Source organism: Pseudopodoces humilis, chromosome 1, assembly GCF_049639895.1.
Source record: "Pseudopodoces humilis isolate 2021_Gansu_Grassland_sample_001 chromosome 1, ASM4963989v1, whole genome shotgun sequence".
NCBI classification, from domain to species: domain Eukaryota; kingdom Metazoa; phylum Chordata; class Aves; order Passeriformes; family Paridae; genus Pseudopodoces; species Pseudopodoces humilis.
This window is the reverse complement of record NC_142200.1, coordinates 60,603,142-60,622,853: the sequence shown is the minus strand read 5'-3', so window position 1 is coordinate 60,622,853 and position 19,712 is coordinate 60,603,142. Positions and strand designations below refer to the sequence as shown.

Sequence of the window (19,712 nt, the reverse complement as noted above, 5' to 3'; positions counted from 1 at the left end):
CTTATTTTGAGGCCACAAGCAAAAAGCCAATCTTCAGCTGCTTGTATCAAGCTGTACTTCACATTCTCTAAAAGGAGTCAAAATGGAGAAGGTTTTCTCATTTTTAGCAATGTAACAAATTTTCACAAAGTGAAGTCTTCTCAACAGAGAAAAAAAGGCAAACCCAGAAGACCTTGCTGTGGGTCTTTGCAAGCTGCTCTGTGCCAGTCAGGCCTCACACAACCAGGAAGTGTATTGGCTGAACAGATACTAGCAAATCATTTTTAATACCTCATTTAAGGCCTTTGGAGATTAATTTTATCATAAATTTGGAAGCCTGATTTAATTGCGCTAATTATATTTTCTCTTGGGAATTGATGGATTACTACCTAGCATATTTTCAGTGTGTGTAATGAATCACACTGAGGCTTTCTCTTATTTATACCTACTGAAAGTCAAGGAAATGAGTTACAACAGGCATTAAGAAACATGCAAGAAATTACCCTAAACTGTTTGCTACATATTCTTGCTCCTCTCATGGATCTATTCTTACGATGATGATTCTGCTCTTCTGGAAATAATTGCAGAAACCCCATTTTAATTCTTTGTCTCTGGGGAATTCACTGAAAAGAGAGCACATTTCAGACATGCAAGACATCTTCAGTTCCTCCTCACATCACTCTATTAGCATCCATCCACCCATCCGCGTGTATTCATTTTTTAACAGAATGCTGTAGGTGCAGAAGTAATTATAGCCACCACACTTCCCGGTACTTGTGATTCCATCAGATGTAATCATGCACATGTCAGAGGCCTGATTTTGCTGCTGCTACAATTTGCCTCTGAATGGAATAAGGGATTAGGTGTCACAGAATAAAGTTCATCTATCAAGTTCAAGTGCCAGTCACCAGGATATCTTGTTTTTTGTGCAACTTTGAGCTAGCAAGGTCATGCAGAGACCAGGAGACAACATGATTTTCCAGTGTTCATTTAATGCCATAAAGCTTATAATCACTATTTATCATTTATGTGGATAGAAAAACAGTCTATGCCTAAAATGAAGTAGCCATTAAATGCACAGTGTGCTTTCTGTCCTCTCAATTTCTCCTGTGGAATTAAAAAAATGCCCAAAAGTATTTTTTTTTCTTGGGGTGAGGGAGGTTCACAAGGGCTAATTCTGCACCCCCATTCTTCATATCCTTTCTTATAGTTTTGTTCTGAAATCTTCCCCTTTCTCTCTGGCTTTTGCAGGCAGAACAATAGCTAAGCTATGAAAAAGTATATCTCAAGTTCAGCCTCGAAGCTGAACTGCTATCTGGCCTCTCTTTCTGAGCCCAGCTCATCCTTCCCCTCTGCAGTCCCTTGTCCACCACTGTGGTGAAGGTGCTCCTTTCTGGATGTCTGTGTGCCCTCTCCACACTGGGGGAGCACCAATACTGAGGAAAGGCCTGCACTGCACTGCTTAGGCAGTTGGGCATTGTGTAGACTGCCAGAAATCCAAGCAGGAGTTGCAGCTGCCAAGGGGTTTCTTCTGCCAGTGGGGAGCACAGGGTAGGATGTTGCAAAGCAGAGTCCAGCGTGCTCAGCTGAGAGTTGAGCAGGGGGGACCAACATCTCATTATTTTCCTGACCTGAATAGCACTGTATTTTGAAAGCAGTACATGCTGTAATTTGACTGTATGGTTATTCCTATTTAGAATTGCATTTTCTCAAATGTGGTATCACCTAAAGGTGGACCCTTCTTTCAGATATGACAGTCATTTCCCCTTAATTAATTCTGATAGTTTGTTCATCTTTGTGGAACAGATCTTCGTGAAGAGAAAGAAAGGCACATTTCCTTCAGGAGCGAGTTATGAGCACATTAAATTGAAAAGCTGCAATGTTCTGTCACATTAGCTTGGTCCCTACAACGCAGCAGTCACGCTTGATAAGTGGCGACATTAAGAATAATATTAGAGAGCACAGCACAGGGTTGTGATGGCAACCAGAATACCTATCTGCCCATTGTTACAGACCTTGCCCTTCTCTTTTATGCCTTTGGGAGTGAGGGACATATAGGGGGAAAAAGAATCAATATGTTTCTCAATTTTTTCTTGTGGTTGACAAAAAAATATGTGGATTATAACTGGACTTTCCATTGAGCTGTAATCCTGTAACTTCAGTGCCATGAAAAAATACGTAATTATGCTATGTTAAATATAGCATATGAGGCAAAAGTGGTAAAATTTATTGCAGTAATTATTGTTTATTTGTTTATTTATTTATATGAACAATATGTGTGGGTGTATAATGTTACATAAACACATAGGAGCGGTTTTCCAGGGTGTCTATCACTGTCATACCAAAGTGCTGATACTGCTGTGAGGAGGAGGCTGATTGCCTATTTAAGACTTTTAAGTGGCAGCGAGGATTATTTTCTTCTGCTTTTGACCTACCTTTCCCCATTTCTGAATGGCTGGTGTTCAGTTCTTTCTTTAAGCCAGTTTTCTGGATAGGACTTGCTTATTAAAAGTCACAGGCATTATTTTAAATCACACCGCTGTCAGCGAATCTCTTTAGTGGATCATACTTGCTATAGAGTCCTGAAGGTTTCTGGCTTGAACTGTAGCACAGACATCTTTGAATGATATCCTCTGATTTCACTGCACACTTAACAGTGTCAGGGGGTTTTTCCAGAACCCTTGGTGCTATTTTCACCTTTTCATTGGAATCAATAGTACCAGCACTGTTCCCACACAGCCTGATGAGGTCACATTTAGGTGGACACCGACCACTTCCATTAGCCCACTTGTGCTTTCTTTTGCTCTCTTTCCTATATATAATTCAAATCAAATACTTATCTCAAAAGAATGTATTTATTCTCTTTTTAAACTAGCCTTGGACTGTGATGTCCAAAAAGAGCTTGAAGCTAGTTAGGTGACCTTTGTGCTGGAGCTAGTGGTTATGCATTTAATGTGTTTCCTTGGTTTCCCTCTTGCCAGCTGTGCCCGTGCTGCAAACTTACAGTGACAGGAGCTGACACTTGTGCTCCATATTTTTATGCAGGAGCTAAGACACAGATCTCTGGTTCATTACTCTGGCTCCTACAGTGCAAGCAAATTATAATAGTTTAAACACAGTTGGCTTTATTTTTAAGTCTGGAGGATAACAGTGGCCATGGCAGAGACTGGAAAAACAGGCAGGGAAATTCTGATGGTTCAGCTTTTCTACTTCCTCAGGACCTTTGTGGAGAGTAAACCAGAAAGAGGTAGCAGGTGAGAAACATGGGCTATAACCTGAGTAAAGGTCCTGACTCCTACCAGAAACAACTTCTGTGGAGAAGGGTTTTATACTGTGGCATCCCCATGAGGTGAAACATGGAAGAGAATTTGGGTAGTATAAACACATGCTTTCTCTGTGTCTGCTTATGTGGTGAACCAGCATTTACCTACAACCACTCTCCTAACCAGGCAAAGCTGCCTCTGGGGAGCAGGACCTGCCCCTGGAGAGGAGTCCAGAGGCAGGGCTGAGCCCATGCAGGGCAGCCTGGGGAACAGCTCTGGCATTTTTCCTTTAATTTCTATATGGGAGTAAGGCAACAGAGGTGCTCAGAGCGTTTAAGGACAAGGCTCAAAATAACTCATCTTACAATTTCTTTTCTGTCTCTTTTTTCTATTTTTCTGCAGAGTTAAATGTAAGGGAATCTGATGTAAGAGTGTGCGATGAATCGTCATGTAAATATGGAGGAGTGTGCAAGGAGGAGGGCGATGGCTTGAAGTGTGCGTGTCAGTTCCAGGTAAGGGCTGCTCACCTTTTCGTTTGCCATTTCTGACAAATCTTTCAGGTGAAGGGAAGTATTTGTAGAGTCACTGCTTTAAAAATTCAGCTCAGCAACAGGCTTATGGGCTCTAACCATAAACTCCTTTTTCAGTGGCACTGATTGGATCAGATAAAAGCAGGGTCACCAGTGATCATAAAGGTTATGAATTAGAACAATTAATTAGTCCTGCTCAGGAAAAAAAATAAATTATAAAAACATCTTCTGAAGTTTTAAAAATAAGTAAATAGCAGGTTCAATTTTTTTGCTGGTTTTTGAGCCTTTAGTTTGCAGTTTTTATAACCATCATGGCAATTCTTCTCCCCTCCTGCCACTAACATTTTTAGAGAAAAAACAATGCAGCAGTTTTTTCTTTTCACAGTTTATAACCAGGACAAATGTATGAAATATTATGTACAAGACTCACGGTAAAACCGGAAGAGCTGGCTGTGTTATCAGCAAACCCTGGAGTGGGGTGTCTTTCAGTGATTTAAAAATAATTGTGTGTTCTGTTTTCAATAAATAATAAATCAAGGGGAACCAGAATAGTAGTGGCGCGTATATGATCTTACACTGGTTTTGTATTCCAGTGTTTCAGAGCTGGCTTTTGATAGGGTTTTGAGTTCACCTGTGCTGGGGACATTGTTCTAACTGCCTTTTAAAGGGAGAAAAAATTCTTATAAGAAGAGGCTTTTTCTTATGTCTCAGTCTGTCTGTAACACTTATTTATGTAAAACCAAAGCTCTGTAATGATTAAAAAAAAAAAAAAAAGAAAGAAAATAAATTCAACCCTAGGATATCCAAAGGATTAATTTCTTTTCTGTAGATGGTAAATTTGGTGACTTCCTAATAACCAGGTCTTGAAGACATATAAAAAAGAACTAGTCCATGTGATAAACTGTTCCTATGTTTTGAACAATGCATTTTTTGAAAAAAGCATTGTTTTTAAACTACTTGCATGTTTACTTCTTGAAAAATTTATTCTATACTATTAGGAAAGAAGTCTTTGGCTGAGGAGAAGACAGTGTGTTTTTCAGACATAGCAGGCTGAAAATCTTCCTGTAACTCTCAAAGTTAATTTAGCTTACTCAATTCGCTAAAACTAACAGCACCAACATATCCAGGCAGTAAACACCCAACCCAAACTATTAGGTTCCTCATATGCAAGACTATCTGAGAGCTAGCTAATTTTTTTCTGATATTGCAAGGTTTTGAAAGGAAAACAGACAGGTCTGTGTATAGTGGTTCCACTGAAGAGGCACTGAAAGGAAGATGTGGGAATATCAGCCTGTTCTTTCAGAAGTGTGTTTCCTATTCATCACAGAGCTGGATAACTGTGACACTGGTCCCATCCAGGAAGACATTTCTTATGTTGTTGAGACTGCAATTTTTAGAAAAATGTACCCTAACAAGAGAGTTGCAAAATCAAATTGATCTGGGATCCAGGTTATGATCAGGTGAGATGCTCCTGCTGGAGGGGAAATCACAGAAGCCATGAATATGCTGAGTTGAAAGGGACTCACAAGGGTCATCGAGTCCAGTTCCTGACCCTGCACAGGAGAGACACCCAAGAGTCACACCATGTGCCTGAGAGCAGTGTCCAAACACTTCTTGAACTCTATTGGTGCTATGACCACTTCCCTGGGGAGCCTGTTCCAGTGCCCAGCCACCCTCTGGGTGAAAAACCTTTTCCTACTATCCAACCTAAACCTCCCCTGACACAACTTCAGGCCATTCCCTCGAATCCTGTCACTGGTCCTGCCATAGAGAAGAGATCAGTGCCTGCTGCTCCTTTTCCCCTCATGAGGAAATTGTGACTGCAATGAGGTCTGCATGACAGAGGGGCACAACTAACCACAGCCACCCTTGAACTGAGGCCAAGACCAGTACAAACTTTCTTCAGATTAGGGAAAATGAATGACAAATTTCAGTGTTGCTTGAAACAGCTGTAATGTCATGGCAGAAAGAGCTCTGCAGGCTGAAAGATCTTTTGCTGTATTTTGGATGAGTTTTACAAAACCTGATTGAAAAGCTGATCAACACCTAGTGAGTGTGTGTGGGAGGTAAGATGGGGTAAAGTGGGGTGAGGAGAAGGAGAGACATGATGGGGCTCTTTTCCAATCTCAGTAAGAAAGGCTTGAAAACAATCAGTTTAATAAGATAACTGCTTTAATAGGACAGAATAGGAAAAGGAGCAAAGTGAGGAAATCTTTCAACCCATTCAGAAGTTGGAAACTCTGAAATCTCACAGCACTGGATGGAGCTCAGATGGATTTTCCCATGGCACATTGTGCTGAGCAGATCCTGTGCACGAAGAGATGCTTTCCCTTTTGGCCATTTGAAGTATTAGAGGAGTTCCTCACAAGAAAACAGCTTTAATCTTAAAGGGCTCTCACAGAGAAGTTTGGGCTGTACTGTACCAAATCACTAAAGGCTTACCAAACAGCAAAAAAGGAATCGCTTTACTTTTCATTTTCTATCCTCAGGACGGAACCTGCAAATTTAAAACATCACACAGAGACTTAAGGAGAATTGAGAATTATCTATTGAAGAGAGAATTATCTATCAGAAAGTATTGTCACCCTTGGAAGTTGCCTGTTAATTATTCTCTAGAAATGACTGTTCAGTATGGCATGTGACAGGACTAGTGGCTGTGGTTGAGTGTCTGAGAGCTACTCACTATGGGAAAGTATTACAAAACTGTTAGAAATAAGTTTCAGAGCTGGCAGCATGATTTATTTCTGTCCATACCTGCTTAGTTCATTCTCAGCTGGTAATCTATGGCAGGATGACAAAGGATTGGAGGGTAATACCCTTCAAAATTATGTTTTAAGATTTCAATATTTTGACCTTTATGTATGTCAAAACACAAAGAAACTGTTGTGGGAGAGGCTCTCATTTGGAATTTGGAGAAGAAACTTGTATTTTTAAGTCATTTTAACTTAACTAATGTTATTTCTGCATGTACTCTCACGAGTTGAACTACACCAGTTTAATCATAAACTTTGTGTGGCTAAGGAATTTGGTAGCTACTCTGTATTTCATCATTGCTTCTTGGTTTTCATATTTGGTTGGGTTCTTTTTACATTGGGGTGTTGAAGATGCAAAAGGTGTCTGTCATTACAGTTACCTCTGCACCCCCAAACAGAGCAATACCTTCTTTTCCAAGCTGTGAGGCAGGGTCTGGATCCCCAGTTCAGCAGGAAGCCGTGCAGCACTCTCGGATGCTCGGCAGATTGGTGGTCCCAGCAGCTTAATGCACATTATGTATACAAGGGGTTTATAATCCATTTCTGTTAGAGTATAAGAAAACAGCAATATGTAGGTAGCTTCTGCAAGAGCTACTCTGAATGATAAGTTTTCCTTTCTTCCTTTCTTTCTTTTTATTTGTATCAAATTCTACTAAACTGAAGATTTAAATTTCTCAGTGTAGTAATAGAAAAGCATTCTTATAGTTATTGACCAAGTAAAAGACTCATGATGCTCTTGAATTTAATGAGAATGGTGATTGTTTTCCACCTCCTTTATAAGACTGTTCTGACCAAGGAGGTCAGCGAATCTCCCCTTAAGCATTGTTCTCCTTAAATTCTCCTTTGCTCAGTTTCATTCCCCTGTGCCTAGTCATACTTTCTTGTATTATCTTGAAGAAGTTCTCTCCTTCCTCAGTGTTTATCCTTCAAATACTTCTAGATGCCTGACATATTCCCTCTAGCCAGTAAAAAGTCCCACCATAGTTATTTTGTGCTTTTAATCTTTCCTACTGAATTCCTATGTTAGTCCATGTGGAGTTAGACTATTATTTCAGTGATCCAAGAGGAATACATTTAGTGATACTGAAAAACTAATATGTTTCAAATCATTCTTTAGCAAAAAGCGCTATAAGATGCTGTTAATAACACAACTATCTTCCTGTATATTAATATGCAGTTGAGATTAATCACTTGATTTCTGTATGACTAGGTTATTTTATAATTTCTTTTCCAGTGTCACACAAACTATATTCCAGTTTGTGGATCAAATGGAGACACTTACCAAAATGAATGCTTCCTCAGGAGAGCTGCTTGCAAGCACCAGAAAGAGATAACAATGGTATCAAGAGGACCTTGTTATTCTGGTATGTAAAACATTACTTTGTGTCACTAATGAATGATGTGTTATGGTTAGCTCTTTAGTTTTTCCCTTAATTCCAGCAATTAAAATTTTCGTGTTTTGCATAGAATGAAATAATGTGGGAAGCCCAAGTGCTCTTTAGGAATGGAACCTTTGGCTAGACAAGAAGTCTGATATATCTTCTGATATGCTAACAGACTAATAAATAAACATCACAAGTTGAAATATTTTGTCTGAGAAAATAGATTTGAATGCTTCTGTGTTGCTTATAAAGAGGCCTTGATATCCATTGAAAGGCTTTCAACAGATTTGGAGTAGGCTCCAAATTAGCCATTTCTTTAGGACTTTTATTTCTTGGATAAACAGAACTAGCATGGCATCCAGCAAGTGACACTGATCATCCTGACTGCGCTCTACCTATTATCCAAGGCATCATCTTTGACCTTGGGTCATTACTTTGAAAACATGCATAACTTACAAAATCATTTTACCTCATATTTCTAGTGAACTTGCCTTTTTTGTCTTTTCACACATTTAAAGCATAGATTTTCCACCTTTTAAATAAATGGGACAAGTTTTCACTGTCATGAATATTACAACATGCTCTTAGACAAAGAGCTTTAACCACTTCAGAGGTGTTCTGAACCTCTGGGTAGATTCAAAGCTGGTGATACCAGACACATGGCTGGCTTTCTCAGAATGAAATTAAATGACTCAGTAGTGTAAACAACTGCAATCTTTGGTACATAAATAACACACACAAATTATTAAGCTGTGGGACATCCCTCATCTTTGGATATAGAATGGCTGCTTGGATTAATCTAAACAAGGTTATATCTATATGGTGGCCAAAAGCATGACCATGGGTGAGATGCACACTCCTTACTAACTTTATGTTGGTTAATTGCAATGAAAATTTAGAGTTGTCAAGCTGCAGAATCTTATCTGGAAATAAGGATAAATGCACGTGCAGGGTACCTAGTCCAAGTCCTCACTGCTGCCGGTCCCAGTTACCTCACTTAAACACAGCATATTTCACACCAGTGGGACTAAAGGCCTTTGACTACAGAACAGACCCATCCTGAGGTCTGGGTCATGTTTACTAGGGTCCAAAATAATCTGTGTTGTTGGTCCTGATACTGAAGGAAGCCCATGCTTTGTGCCCAGCTCAGAAGCATAATTCCAGCATCTCTCAGGCAGATGACTGAATCCACTGTCTTTCCCAATCTCCCACCTGTAAATTATCTCCAGATGCTGCAGAAATAGGGAAAAAATGCAATCTAGTTTTAGAGGACTCATATTACTATAACAACACCCAAGAAATATGAAGGTTTGAACTGAGGATATATAAATAAAGAATATTTTTTAATTTCATGCCCAAATCATTTTAAGAAATGGACACACAACATGAAAGTTTCTTTCTATCACTGAAACAAAATTCTAGAATAATGTTTTAGGAACAACAAAAAGTGTTTGTTTATATATGCATTCTATTCTACTAAGAGAAAAATTTCAAAATGAAAAATCGATTCTTCTCAGCCTCAGGTTGCTGGCAGCTAATTACTACATTATTCAGCCAGTACAGGGATTTTTTTCCAACCTCCTCTCCTTTTCTTTAAATTCTACATAAAACCCAGGAAACGCAGCATAATTTTTTAGCACTTAGTGTAACAGATCAAGAAATGTGCTGAAACACAGTGCTCCAGAAACTACTGAAAACACACTTGTGAAACAGGGGTTCTGATTCTGGCTGCATACTGCACTTACACCGTTGCAACCAGAAGTGCCTCAGCAGAGCTCCCCTGGAATGGTACCTGCTGCTCCCTGAGTGCCTGATGTGCTTTGGGTGGTGTGAAAATATTGGATCAGCCATCATCAGGAACCTGCCAAGACAGTGACATATTTGTGCTCTTGATCTGTTACACATATAATGAAGAATCAGATACTCAAATGAAAAGATATTTTGTAGACCATTAATTTTCACTGGTTGTCTTTGAATTTGCTACTAAAATATTTTGTTCTAGGGCATCTTTGGGATGCAAGTACAGAGTCACTGGTTTCCTATCATAGTTTTGTTTTTCTAAAGCAAAGCTTCATCTGGTGGGGCACACCCAAGACAACAGGATGAAATTCCTCCTTAGTGTTGGAACAACTGTTTAATATTTAAAGTATATCAGACTTCTGAATCTCATGCAAGAGTAAAATATTCCCCGATTGTTTGGGATTGATACCTTCTGTAGCTATGGCACTAGAAAAAGCTACACTGAGTGATTTAGTCACTAAATCATTATTCTGTTTCTTGGCAGGTAATATTTTGATTAGAATTTTACAGACATAGGTGATTTGCAGTGTATTTATTTCCTTTGTAGGAAGGCTGTCAGAGTTTCAAGATTCTAAAATAAACAATGTTTAAAAAAGAGCCAATTATAGGTGCTTTAGAAATAAAAAAAAAATGCAGGTTTTGATGTTAAAAATGGTTGCTTAGAGAAATGAAAGAGAATGTATGGCTGAAATTTTGAGTCTGCATATAGAGGTTTTAATATTGATCTTGACTGCTGCCAGATTTATATTATATGCACATGAAAATGTAACCACACAATGATGTAGTACTTGATTATACTTGCAGTTTCTCAATGTACTGTATATGGATGTGTATTTGGAAGCCACAGTCCATTGCTTTCTCTTGGGATTTCTAAGTAAAAAAAAAAAGAAAAAAAAGAAAAAAAAAAAAGAAAAAATGAGAGTAAAGCTATTTGCAGAACTAGAAACAAGCACTGGTATTATTCTCTTAGGAGTGGTTTATGAAGGGTCTGCTTGCTTAAAATTTGTCAGTGGACTGTTCTAAAAGGGGAAGAGATGGCTTCAATCTTCGTGCTACTTGGAGTTAAAAGCCATCCCCCCTGAATGATAGAGGCTGCAAGTGTTTTTGGTTTTGGGGAATTTTTTCTACCTCTGCACCAAAGCAGACCCACAGTACAGAAATGGCTCCTGTTCAGAAAGAACAAGAAAGGATTCTGACTGTAGCTGAGTGCTTACAGCTTTCAGATGCTGTGTCTGATCCAAGTCCTTCTTTGTGTATTTTATCCAGAAACTCCTTATGGATAAAAGCAGCTCATAGCAGAAGCCTGTATATTTGTGTATTAGCATATTTTTATAGAATCATGGAATGGTTTCATTTGGAAGAGACTTTAAAGATAATCCAGTTCCTTCCTCATAGCCCTGGGTAGAGATATCTTCCACTAGACCAAGTTGTTCAGAGCTCCATCCAGCCTGGCCTTGAACATCTTGAAGGAAAAGGCACCTATTTGGTAAAGGGTGGCTTAAGTAAAGATAGACGTCATTCACTCCTCCTCTAATTACTGACCAGTGGCTGGGGGAATGCTGTTTGTGCCCAGCATCTTCACTTCTTTGAGCATCTCTCTTGACAGATCTTGGTGCATGGAGACAACTTTTGAAAACCCTGAATTCATTAAGGGCCTGAAAAGAGCAGGGCTGCTTGTCCAAGTAAGCTAGAAAAAAAATGCTACTCTTTTAACCAGCAGCTGCCTGGGAAAATCAAGGAAAAGAAAAGGAATCAAAGGAAAAGAAAAAAAGCAGGAACACCAGCTTAGTTTAGCATGGTTACCCTGGAGACAAGAGTCCTAGCATAGCTCTGAGAGAAAAGTTGAAAATGATACAGTGTTATAGAGGATGACACTTTTTTTTTTTTTTTAATCCCTTTTGAGAACGGGAAGTCCAGAGAAGTAGCAATGAATGAATCTATCCTGCTGCTGTGATGTCCTGCCAGGTGGACTTCATGTATATCTATTGAGAGGGATGGTGTGAGCATCAGCTCCATGATTTACAGGGTGCTTTCCATGTGTGGTACCTGCCCTGTCCCACATACACAGGATTTAGCCAGAGCCCCTCACAATGGAGCTGAGCAGCATTTCTCACCTCAGGGGAAAGGAAAACAGTCAGAGACTGATAGCTGGAAATAAAGTCACAGAGAAAGTCAAGCTTCTTTGAGACACTTTTCCCTTTGTCTTTCATATGAACTTGCTCATATTTGTATGTCAGCTTCCTCTCTCCCAAAACAGCTTATGACACAATTTGACCACCACAAATAATCCTATATATTAACCCATATAAGTAAATTATGCTCCTTCAAATTTCTCAATGAAGCGATTCTGCATCATAAGGCATATTTCTCAGTGACTCAACAATGTCATTTTTTATGGGATTGCCTTCTTCATCAGTAAAGTGGGTCACTATGGACGGAAAAAGGAACCTTCTGGTTTTTGCATTAATTTCTGTAAGGTTATGAGCTCAGTCTGTTAGGCACCAAATAGCGATATAGGGAGAAAGAGAGGAAAATTAAGGCAAAAGAAAAACAAATCTCTATTCCTGATACTCCACGTGACAGAAGATTATTTTTAATGTATGAAGTGACCCAGTAACGTGGAATTTCACACTTTCATCCACGCACTAGAGGGAATTATTCTTAGAAATACAGATCCTTAAAGAAAAGCAGGGGAGGGAACTGAGCAAACTGAGGGTTTGGTTTTTCCTCTGATGTGAACAACAATCTCATGTGTGGAAGATTCCCACTCCTCTCTCTGTCTGGCCTCCTTCTTCTTTCAGTTTTTAGCAAATAAATTCAGCTGCCTTCTCCATCACCAAAGCAGGCATGAAAGGAGAGGTGTGGGATGAGCAGAATGCATGCTGTGCTCCTCTCCTCAGCTTCTAGAGAAGCTAATCTAATGGGAATGGGAAACAATTCACTGACAGTATTTGCCATTCCAGTCTCTCCTCTTCTCCTTTGAGCAAGAAAGACAGAAGTTCTGTGACTCAGTTCATGTGTTTAAGGGCTTGTCTTTAGCACTGTGCTAGCTGAAGCCTGTGCAGTGTGCTGCCCAGCGGGATGCGCATGCAAATCTCTAAACAGATCCATAATGATCTGAAGCAGAGTTACTTGGCCAGGGGTGGTGAAGAAGCTCAAGTCCTGCTGACACTTGAACTGCTAAGGCAAATGGGATCCAGTTGAAAGCTGTCACTCACCAGATGCTAATCCAGTCAGTCAAATGTCAGTAAAATAACAATGCCATTAGAGCATCTTTATACAAAATGATTGACTCAACTGACAGAAGCTATTTTGCCATTAGATGACTTAAATCAACTTCTCTTGGAGGACTGGTTGTCTTCTGGAGGTACTTTTGCAGCCAGGTGACTTATGTATTGAAGTACTCCTTGAAGTGCCACTCCCAAGGCTAGAGGGTAAAGAAAAATAAACATTCCAAAATCAGACTTTGTTCTCTTCATGTCTTTTGGATTTAACAAATTTTAGTCTCAAACGGTTGAAAAAAGGCTAAGAAAGATATTTGGTTTCAATATTGAATAATGCTGTTCCTTGAGTAACATCTTGACAGGGAAGAGAGAGACTAGGGCACAGTGATTATGGACAAACCATATTAAAGGACCTTATGTGGGATGTTTGTTTTTACAGCTGGCTCATGAAATGTAACATCTGTGTAATGTTTTACAGTGACAAGTTCCTGAACAAACAGCTGCTCTTAGAGCAATATTTTCATTTGGTTTCTTTCTTTTTTTTCTCCCCCTCTGCTTCTTTTTCAGATAATGGCTCTGGGTCAGGAGAAGGAGGTGAGTACCAAACTCCACTTATCTTTTGTTTTGGTCTTTCTTTTAAACTAATATGTGCCAGTTTTGTACATGTATATATACACGTGGCTACTCTATAGCACATGAACTGAGGTGAAATTATGGCACTTAAAATAAGCTTTAAGGTTGCAGTGTTATTGGTCCATCTCAGAACAGTACTGGTAGAGGAATAGGTTGTAGTGTACATTTCAGCAATATTGTTCTTTCAGATTTGACCTATATAATTTTTCATTAGTTACCAGAAATGTAGTGCAATATTTAGATCCCTATTTCACCTGTATTTCTCTCCAGAAAATGACCATTCACAATAAATTACTTGCCATTTTTTCCCCCTGCATTTATTTCCTTAATGTCTAAAACATTTAGCTGTTACCTTACACTTGGTCAAGCTTGTTGCCTAAGATATAGAACAATTGCATTATGATATCGATTTATATAAAGGATTTTACTAAAGTATTTTTTTTTCAAAGCTGTATATTCAAAGAGGGGATGTAGCACAGCTGGTGGTAGTAGAAGTGTTCCCATCTTTCAACACATCTTAATCCTCTTCCAAGGATTAAATAAAAAAAAAAAAAAATCTTAATTCTATCCTTGATACTACTAACAAGAATACATATAGAATGAAAAATGTGAGACACAGATATATACAAAAACTGTTTTGCTTTTAGGCTTTGGCAGTATTAAGAAGGTGTTGCATTTCATACTGATGGGACTGAGTTTTAAAGTACCATAAATCTTGTATAACTACATGAAAATGTATTTTTGTGGAAAACCATCTATGGCATCACTAAATGTAAATCAATTTAGCTAAATGTAACAGTTAATTTTTCAAAAACCAGGAGCTAGCTCACTCTTTCTTCCTGTAGGGGGGTGAAGGGGGGTGTTTCGCTCCCACTTAATAAGCTGCTATCAGTAAATTCCTGGGCTGCTGCTAGCACAGGGTCATTCTCACCTTTGTTTCCTTTGGGGCAGTGTCTGAAGGAACAATTTTCTGCTCAAACACTTCCTCTTCTTACCTCCACAGGTGACTTTTCTGATGCTTTACACTCTTCCCCCAGCTCCGTTTGCTTCTCCTTCCCCCTTTCTTAGCCAGCCTGTTATACCACTATGACGGTCCCTGCAAGCCAGGTTTTCTGGCCTTGATAATGTTATGCAGTAGGAGACAGATAACAGTAATTTAGTCCATGTTTCATTTTTATTTTTAGAACAGTTTTAGAAAAGTTTGAATGCTGTTGAGACTAGTTTGGTTTGAGGTTTATTTTCAGTATTTTCTATCTGCATACAAGAATCCTGGTTAAAGTCCCGTGTAAATGTTACTGTGTTGATCTGGAAGGGACTGGCAGCTGACTGATAGATGTCAGGATTCTTTGGGTAACTTTAAGAGCAGTTTGGAAAAACGTAGGCCAGAACATGCTGTTTTGTTGGCTGCTCACTGAAGAGGTGAAAGGTCCATGTTCAAATATACCCATTCCTTGATTTGGAGCAGGAGGCTGAACCCAAAACCTGTGGGGGCAAGAGAGACCCACTTTGTCATTGCTGTTCTTTTTGTTCTTACTTGAAACTTTTATTGAGCCTAGGACAAAGAGTGGGAGGAAAAATTCGTGCTATGGAAATGCTTTGTTAGCTGGGGCTCAGCATGCCACTGCATTTGAATTATTCATGCAAAACAGAATGCCATCGGTTTGAGAGGTTTGATGGTCCCTCAGTACCTTGCAGAAGTAGTTGGTGCATTGTCTTGGGAGGTGGAATATGTAGGTTCAGTTCACTTCAGGCAGAAAGAATTGAATCTGGTTCCTTTGGCCCCAGGTCAGTTTCTGCACTGCCTGGGTAAGAAGGAACAATGTACCCACTCTGTCCTCCAGCAGTTTTGTGACATTAGGCCTTCATTTACTGAGGTTTCTTCTGAGTGCCTTTGGGCCAAGTAAAATGTTCCTTCTTCTGCTCTGTATGAAAACAGTTGGGTTTAGTTCTTAATTTTAGGTTAAGGATAAGGAAAATTAAATGATGAGACATTGAAAATCCTGCTCAACTTTTCTTACATGTAGGCTATTTGTGACACATGGAATTATTCCTGTCCCTTCCTTGCAGGTGCACCTTCCTTGCTAAACTGGGCACTGGGTAATACTTTTGTGGAACAGTTGGTTAATCTTCAGCATGTTGAGCCATTTTCTGTGTCTGAAAACAATCCTTCAAAATAATGGAATCCACTGCTGCTTTGGTTATTGAACTCTGGTCTGGCTAAAAATTCAAGGATATTTTTGTAATTGGAATTTTTTTTTTTTTCATAATTCAAGTAGCTACATGAATTATGAAAGTAATTTTCATGAAGTTGTTACATGAAAACATTAAAGAGAAGTCTTACTACAAGTTAAGGGAATTCAGAAGCAAAACCAGACTTCTAGAAGGGTGTTGGACCTATTGAGGATGGAGATGCATTGTTTGGAATCCAAAGAAGAAGAAATTATAGGAACCCAGGCAGAGGGTTTAATCTCATACTCTTGGATAAGGGTGCTCAAATGGGAACCTAATTCCCTGGGAAATCTCTGTGCCCTGTGGGACAGGTACAGCTGCTGTTTGGAAGCACGAGGAAGTTCAGTGGAAGTGGAAAAATGCAAGGATAAGTGAGAGAGAAGCAGTAAGCAAGCAAACATACTAGCTTAGAGACTTGTGTTTTCTTCCTAGGGTCTGCATTTCCTGATGTTAATCACAGAATCAGTGTTTGCTGTGTTTCTCAAACATGCAATTAACGTGGTTGTGTATGCACCAGTGATGCTTGCACACATGGAATGGATGAGGACAGCTGCTTGTGTGCATTCAGGAGGCATTGCAAGTGCTGTGCAGATGCTCTGTTTGCTGGTGGATTTTTAACTTTGAAAGAAAGTACTGGGAAAGCATCCGAGTCATGCTCTTCAGTTGCCATAGCTCTGCCTGAGACAGACTCCACTGCTGAAATTAGCTGTTGGTCTCATGTTTAGCTAAGATTTGTGCTACTGATTCACACTTTTCTTTTTCATTTTCTGCATTTCATTGCAGAATAATCTCATTAATGATTCTGAAAATTGACTTCATGCAGATTCTACCTCCTACTCCCAAACTGTATGATGTTAATGCATTCCTTTCTACATTAAAAAAAAAAAGTAGCTTTAGAAACAAGAAAAAAATCCACAAAACTCCTCTTCCTCAAAGATCGTTTCAGACAATATCTTTCCTTAGTAGTTACCATGTGCTACAAGAAAAGAAAGCCTAAAGACCATGGAAGTGCTGGTTGACATTCTCCACAAATCATCTTTGCTGTTACAGAGATACTAGATTTTAGGAAAATAATTAAGACTGGGAGAATTTTTTCAGTATGCCTGAATGAGGTGAAGCCATATAATTTTTAAGGATGACACAATTGTCTAGTTGCCCTCTGACATTCTGAATGAGCTATTTCCATTTTCTATGCTCTCTTAGCATTGAGCTGTAATAAAATGACCCATTTTTCTAATTTAGAAGTCTGAAACTTCAATTAGCGTAATAAAAATTGTAGTTATGAAACCAAGCAGTTGGTCACTTGTGGCAATGGGTATCCTGAACCACTTCTAGGAGGAGGATATGATTGTCAGTTCAGAAATGAGGGAAATTTCAAAAATCTCAATACTCTGCCATTATGTTTCACCCCTAGAAGGCAATGTCAGAGAGCAGAGACTCAGACTTTTAAAGAGTTGCCTAGCTGGGGTCATGGCTAGGTCATGGGGTCATGAGGATGGTGGGATCCTTTAAATTTGCATCTAAGACTGGGCTTCTTTCTGTATTTTCTCATGAATCATTCTACAATTTCCCTGTTCTGAAGAATGCAGTCATAAAATTAGGCCCTTTGTCTAATCAATATTTTGTTAGACTTTGAGGCAGAACTGGGGAAGGTACAGGCTCAGACTTGTGCTCATCTCTGCCAGTTGTAAATTGCAACACTATTTGACCTGCTGGATGTATTTCCACAGCTTGCAGATTGGGGCACAGAAAATTGTTCTGAGGCTGTCACATGCACATAAAAAAGTAGATTGCCAGCTCACAGCTGTGGTGTTGACTTTGTGATAGAGTAAGGCCTTTGCAAGAATGTGTTGAAAACCATCAGCATTTGTTACATACACCATGAAAGAGCTAACAAATGGTAAAGGCTTTTCAAGCCAGCCTCTCAGAAACAAATCACTCTCCTAGAAGAGGCAGGTTCTCTGCTCTAGTAATCAACCAAAAAGGGTGAGATTTCTAAGTGTCCTACTATGCCCATAACATTAATTTTTAATTCATTTTGTTCAGTGTTTGTCTGTGTACCTGAGCAAAATGCCCTTTTGATATTAAAAAAGTTGTAATGGTAGTTTGACAGATGGTACCCAATCATTTCAGGCTTTTAAACTAAGGAAATAACATGCTTGCAATACATATAGCTAAGTTAATTATTATTAAAATAATTTGTTTTGAATTTCTAATCCCTCTGAAATTTAATAGCTGAAGTATCTTGTGATGAACGTCTAGCAGATTGCATTTAGTAATTAATAAATTGATATACAGTATGTGCTTTTTAGCAGGCTGCCATCTGTTCCTTCCCCTCACTGGGGACAACACTTATCCAGTAATTGTCACACAGTCAGGGTGGAATAAACACACACAATTTAGAGCCTCGAATATTTTCTATTTTAATTTGTAATTGTGCCACTGATTTGTTTTAATGTGTTTTAATATGACTTGCAGAAACTTGATGGTGATTAGCACCCTGGATAGGAGGTAGCATCATGTCTTTTAGCTATTCCTATAATGGTGTGTGACAGAAAGATTTGAGTGCAGATTCCATCACGTGGCTTGTCACTGCGTATCGCTTTAGCTTCAAATAGCCCTATTTATTGCTGTCAAGATCCTACTCGATGGAGGTAAAATTAACACTGAAATAAAAAAAGCAAGAATTGTTGGTTTTACAGCAAATGTTCATAAAGGCAGAGGCAAAGGCCCTAAATGTTCAGGCATTCTATTGGTGGATACTTATTCTAAGCAGGTTTTTCAGAGATGCTGGAGCATGCTTGGAAGGATGCTGGAGCCAGAGGCACATAAAGACCAGCTCCTTTTCCTTCTTGCACGGGATATGTAGCAAATGAGGACAGATTCGTCTTACATACCCTGCACTGGGCCTGCAGAAAGGCATCCAGTATGTTCATGAGATTGTGGGACAACTCCCTTGGCATCTGGTGACTTTCATGTCCTTTGTTTTCTACCATCATCTAGTCATGCTTATTTCCCCTGGTGCTTACTCTGAAGCTGTTGTGTCTTCCTTTGGAGAAAAAGGATTTGCATTTGAAGCAGGGCACTGTAGTGAATGGGTACTCGAGCTCTCTAACTGGAGGCTTCTGCAGTGTGAAAGCTGATCCAGTCTTGCAATATGCCAGCTTTTCCTGCCGTTTTCCACGGTGTCATATGCACAGAAGCAATCCAGAAGTTCCAGTTCTCAGGCATGTGGAATCCCTAACACCTCACAAGGGCAGTGGTGGTAGGGAGCCTTACAGTGCACGTCCTCACCTCCTTAGCTTATAAGAGTACACATTGTGATTGTCATAAACACTGGGCAAGCCAATCACTTTGGCTGGGCTGTGATTAGGGAACCAATCTTCAAAGTCCCCTCCTGCAGGCACCTCAGTCATAAGCACACCCAGCACTCTCCTGTCAAGCCTGTAATGCCCGTTCTTGCAAAATCCAGTTCCAAAGGCTGGTGCCTTTTCTGAGGCGTGCTTGAAGCAGCAGTGTGTGGTGCACACTGCACATGGAAAGCCACATATAGATCTCTGATGTACCAAGCCAGGCTCTGCTTCTAAGCCAGCTGTGTGGCTGGATAAGAAAGCAGGACTTTGCACACTGCCAAATATTGCCTTTGCGCACGATGCAGCAGCACGGTCAAGAGAATTCAAGGCATTACTTGCCAAAACTTTGGGAGAGCTAAGGGTAGTGTTGCACTTGCTTTAAATATATACTTACAGACAAAAAAGAGAGGATTTGCAGCTTTGTTTCAAATTATGGGAACAATCTCCTTTTTAATTAAGTGCGTCATTAAAGTTGCCCTAAAAGCTAATGGAATGTAAGATAAGTCACTAAGCTCTGGAGTGAATTGCAGTCCTTAATGTGCAGTTCTGTGGACTGTGGTATTTTG

General features: G+C 39.5%; 1 protein-coding gene across 1 annotated transcript in view; it reads left to right on the top strand.

Annotated features, from left to right (window-relative positions):
- Positions 1–19,712, top strand: part of TMEFF1 (transmembrane protein with EGF like and two follistatin like domains 1) — a 112,051-nt gene that overhangs the window by 62,713 nt on the left and 29,626 nt on the right. Inside the window, exons 2-4 of the mRNA XM_005517457.3 lie at positions 3,645–3,754; positions 7,760–7,889; positions 13,499–13,525. Of these exons, the coding sequence (XP_005517514.2) occupies positions 3,645–3,754; positions 7,760–7,889; positions 13,499–13,525 (267 nt within the window). The remainder of the gene's footprint in view (positions 1–3,644; positions 3,755–7,759; positions 7,890–13,498; positions 13,526–19,712) is intronic.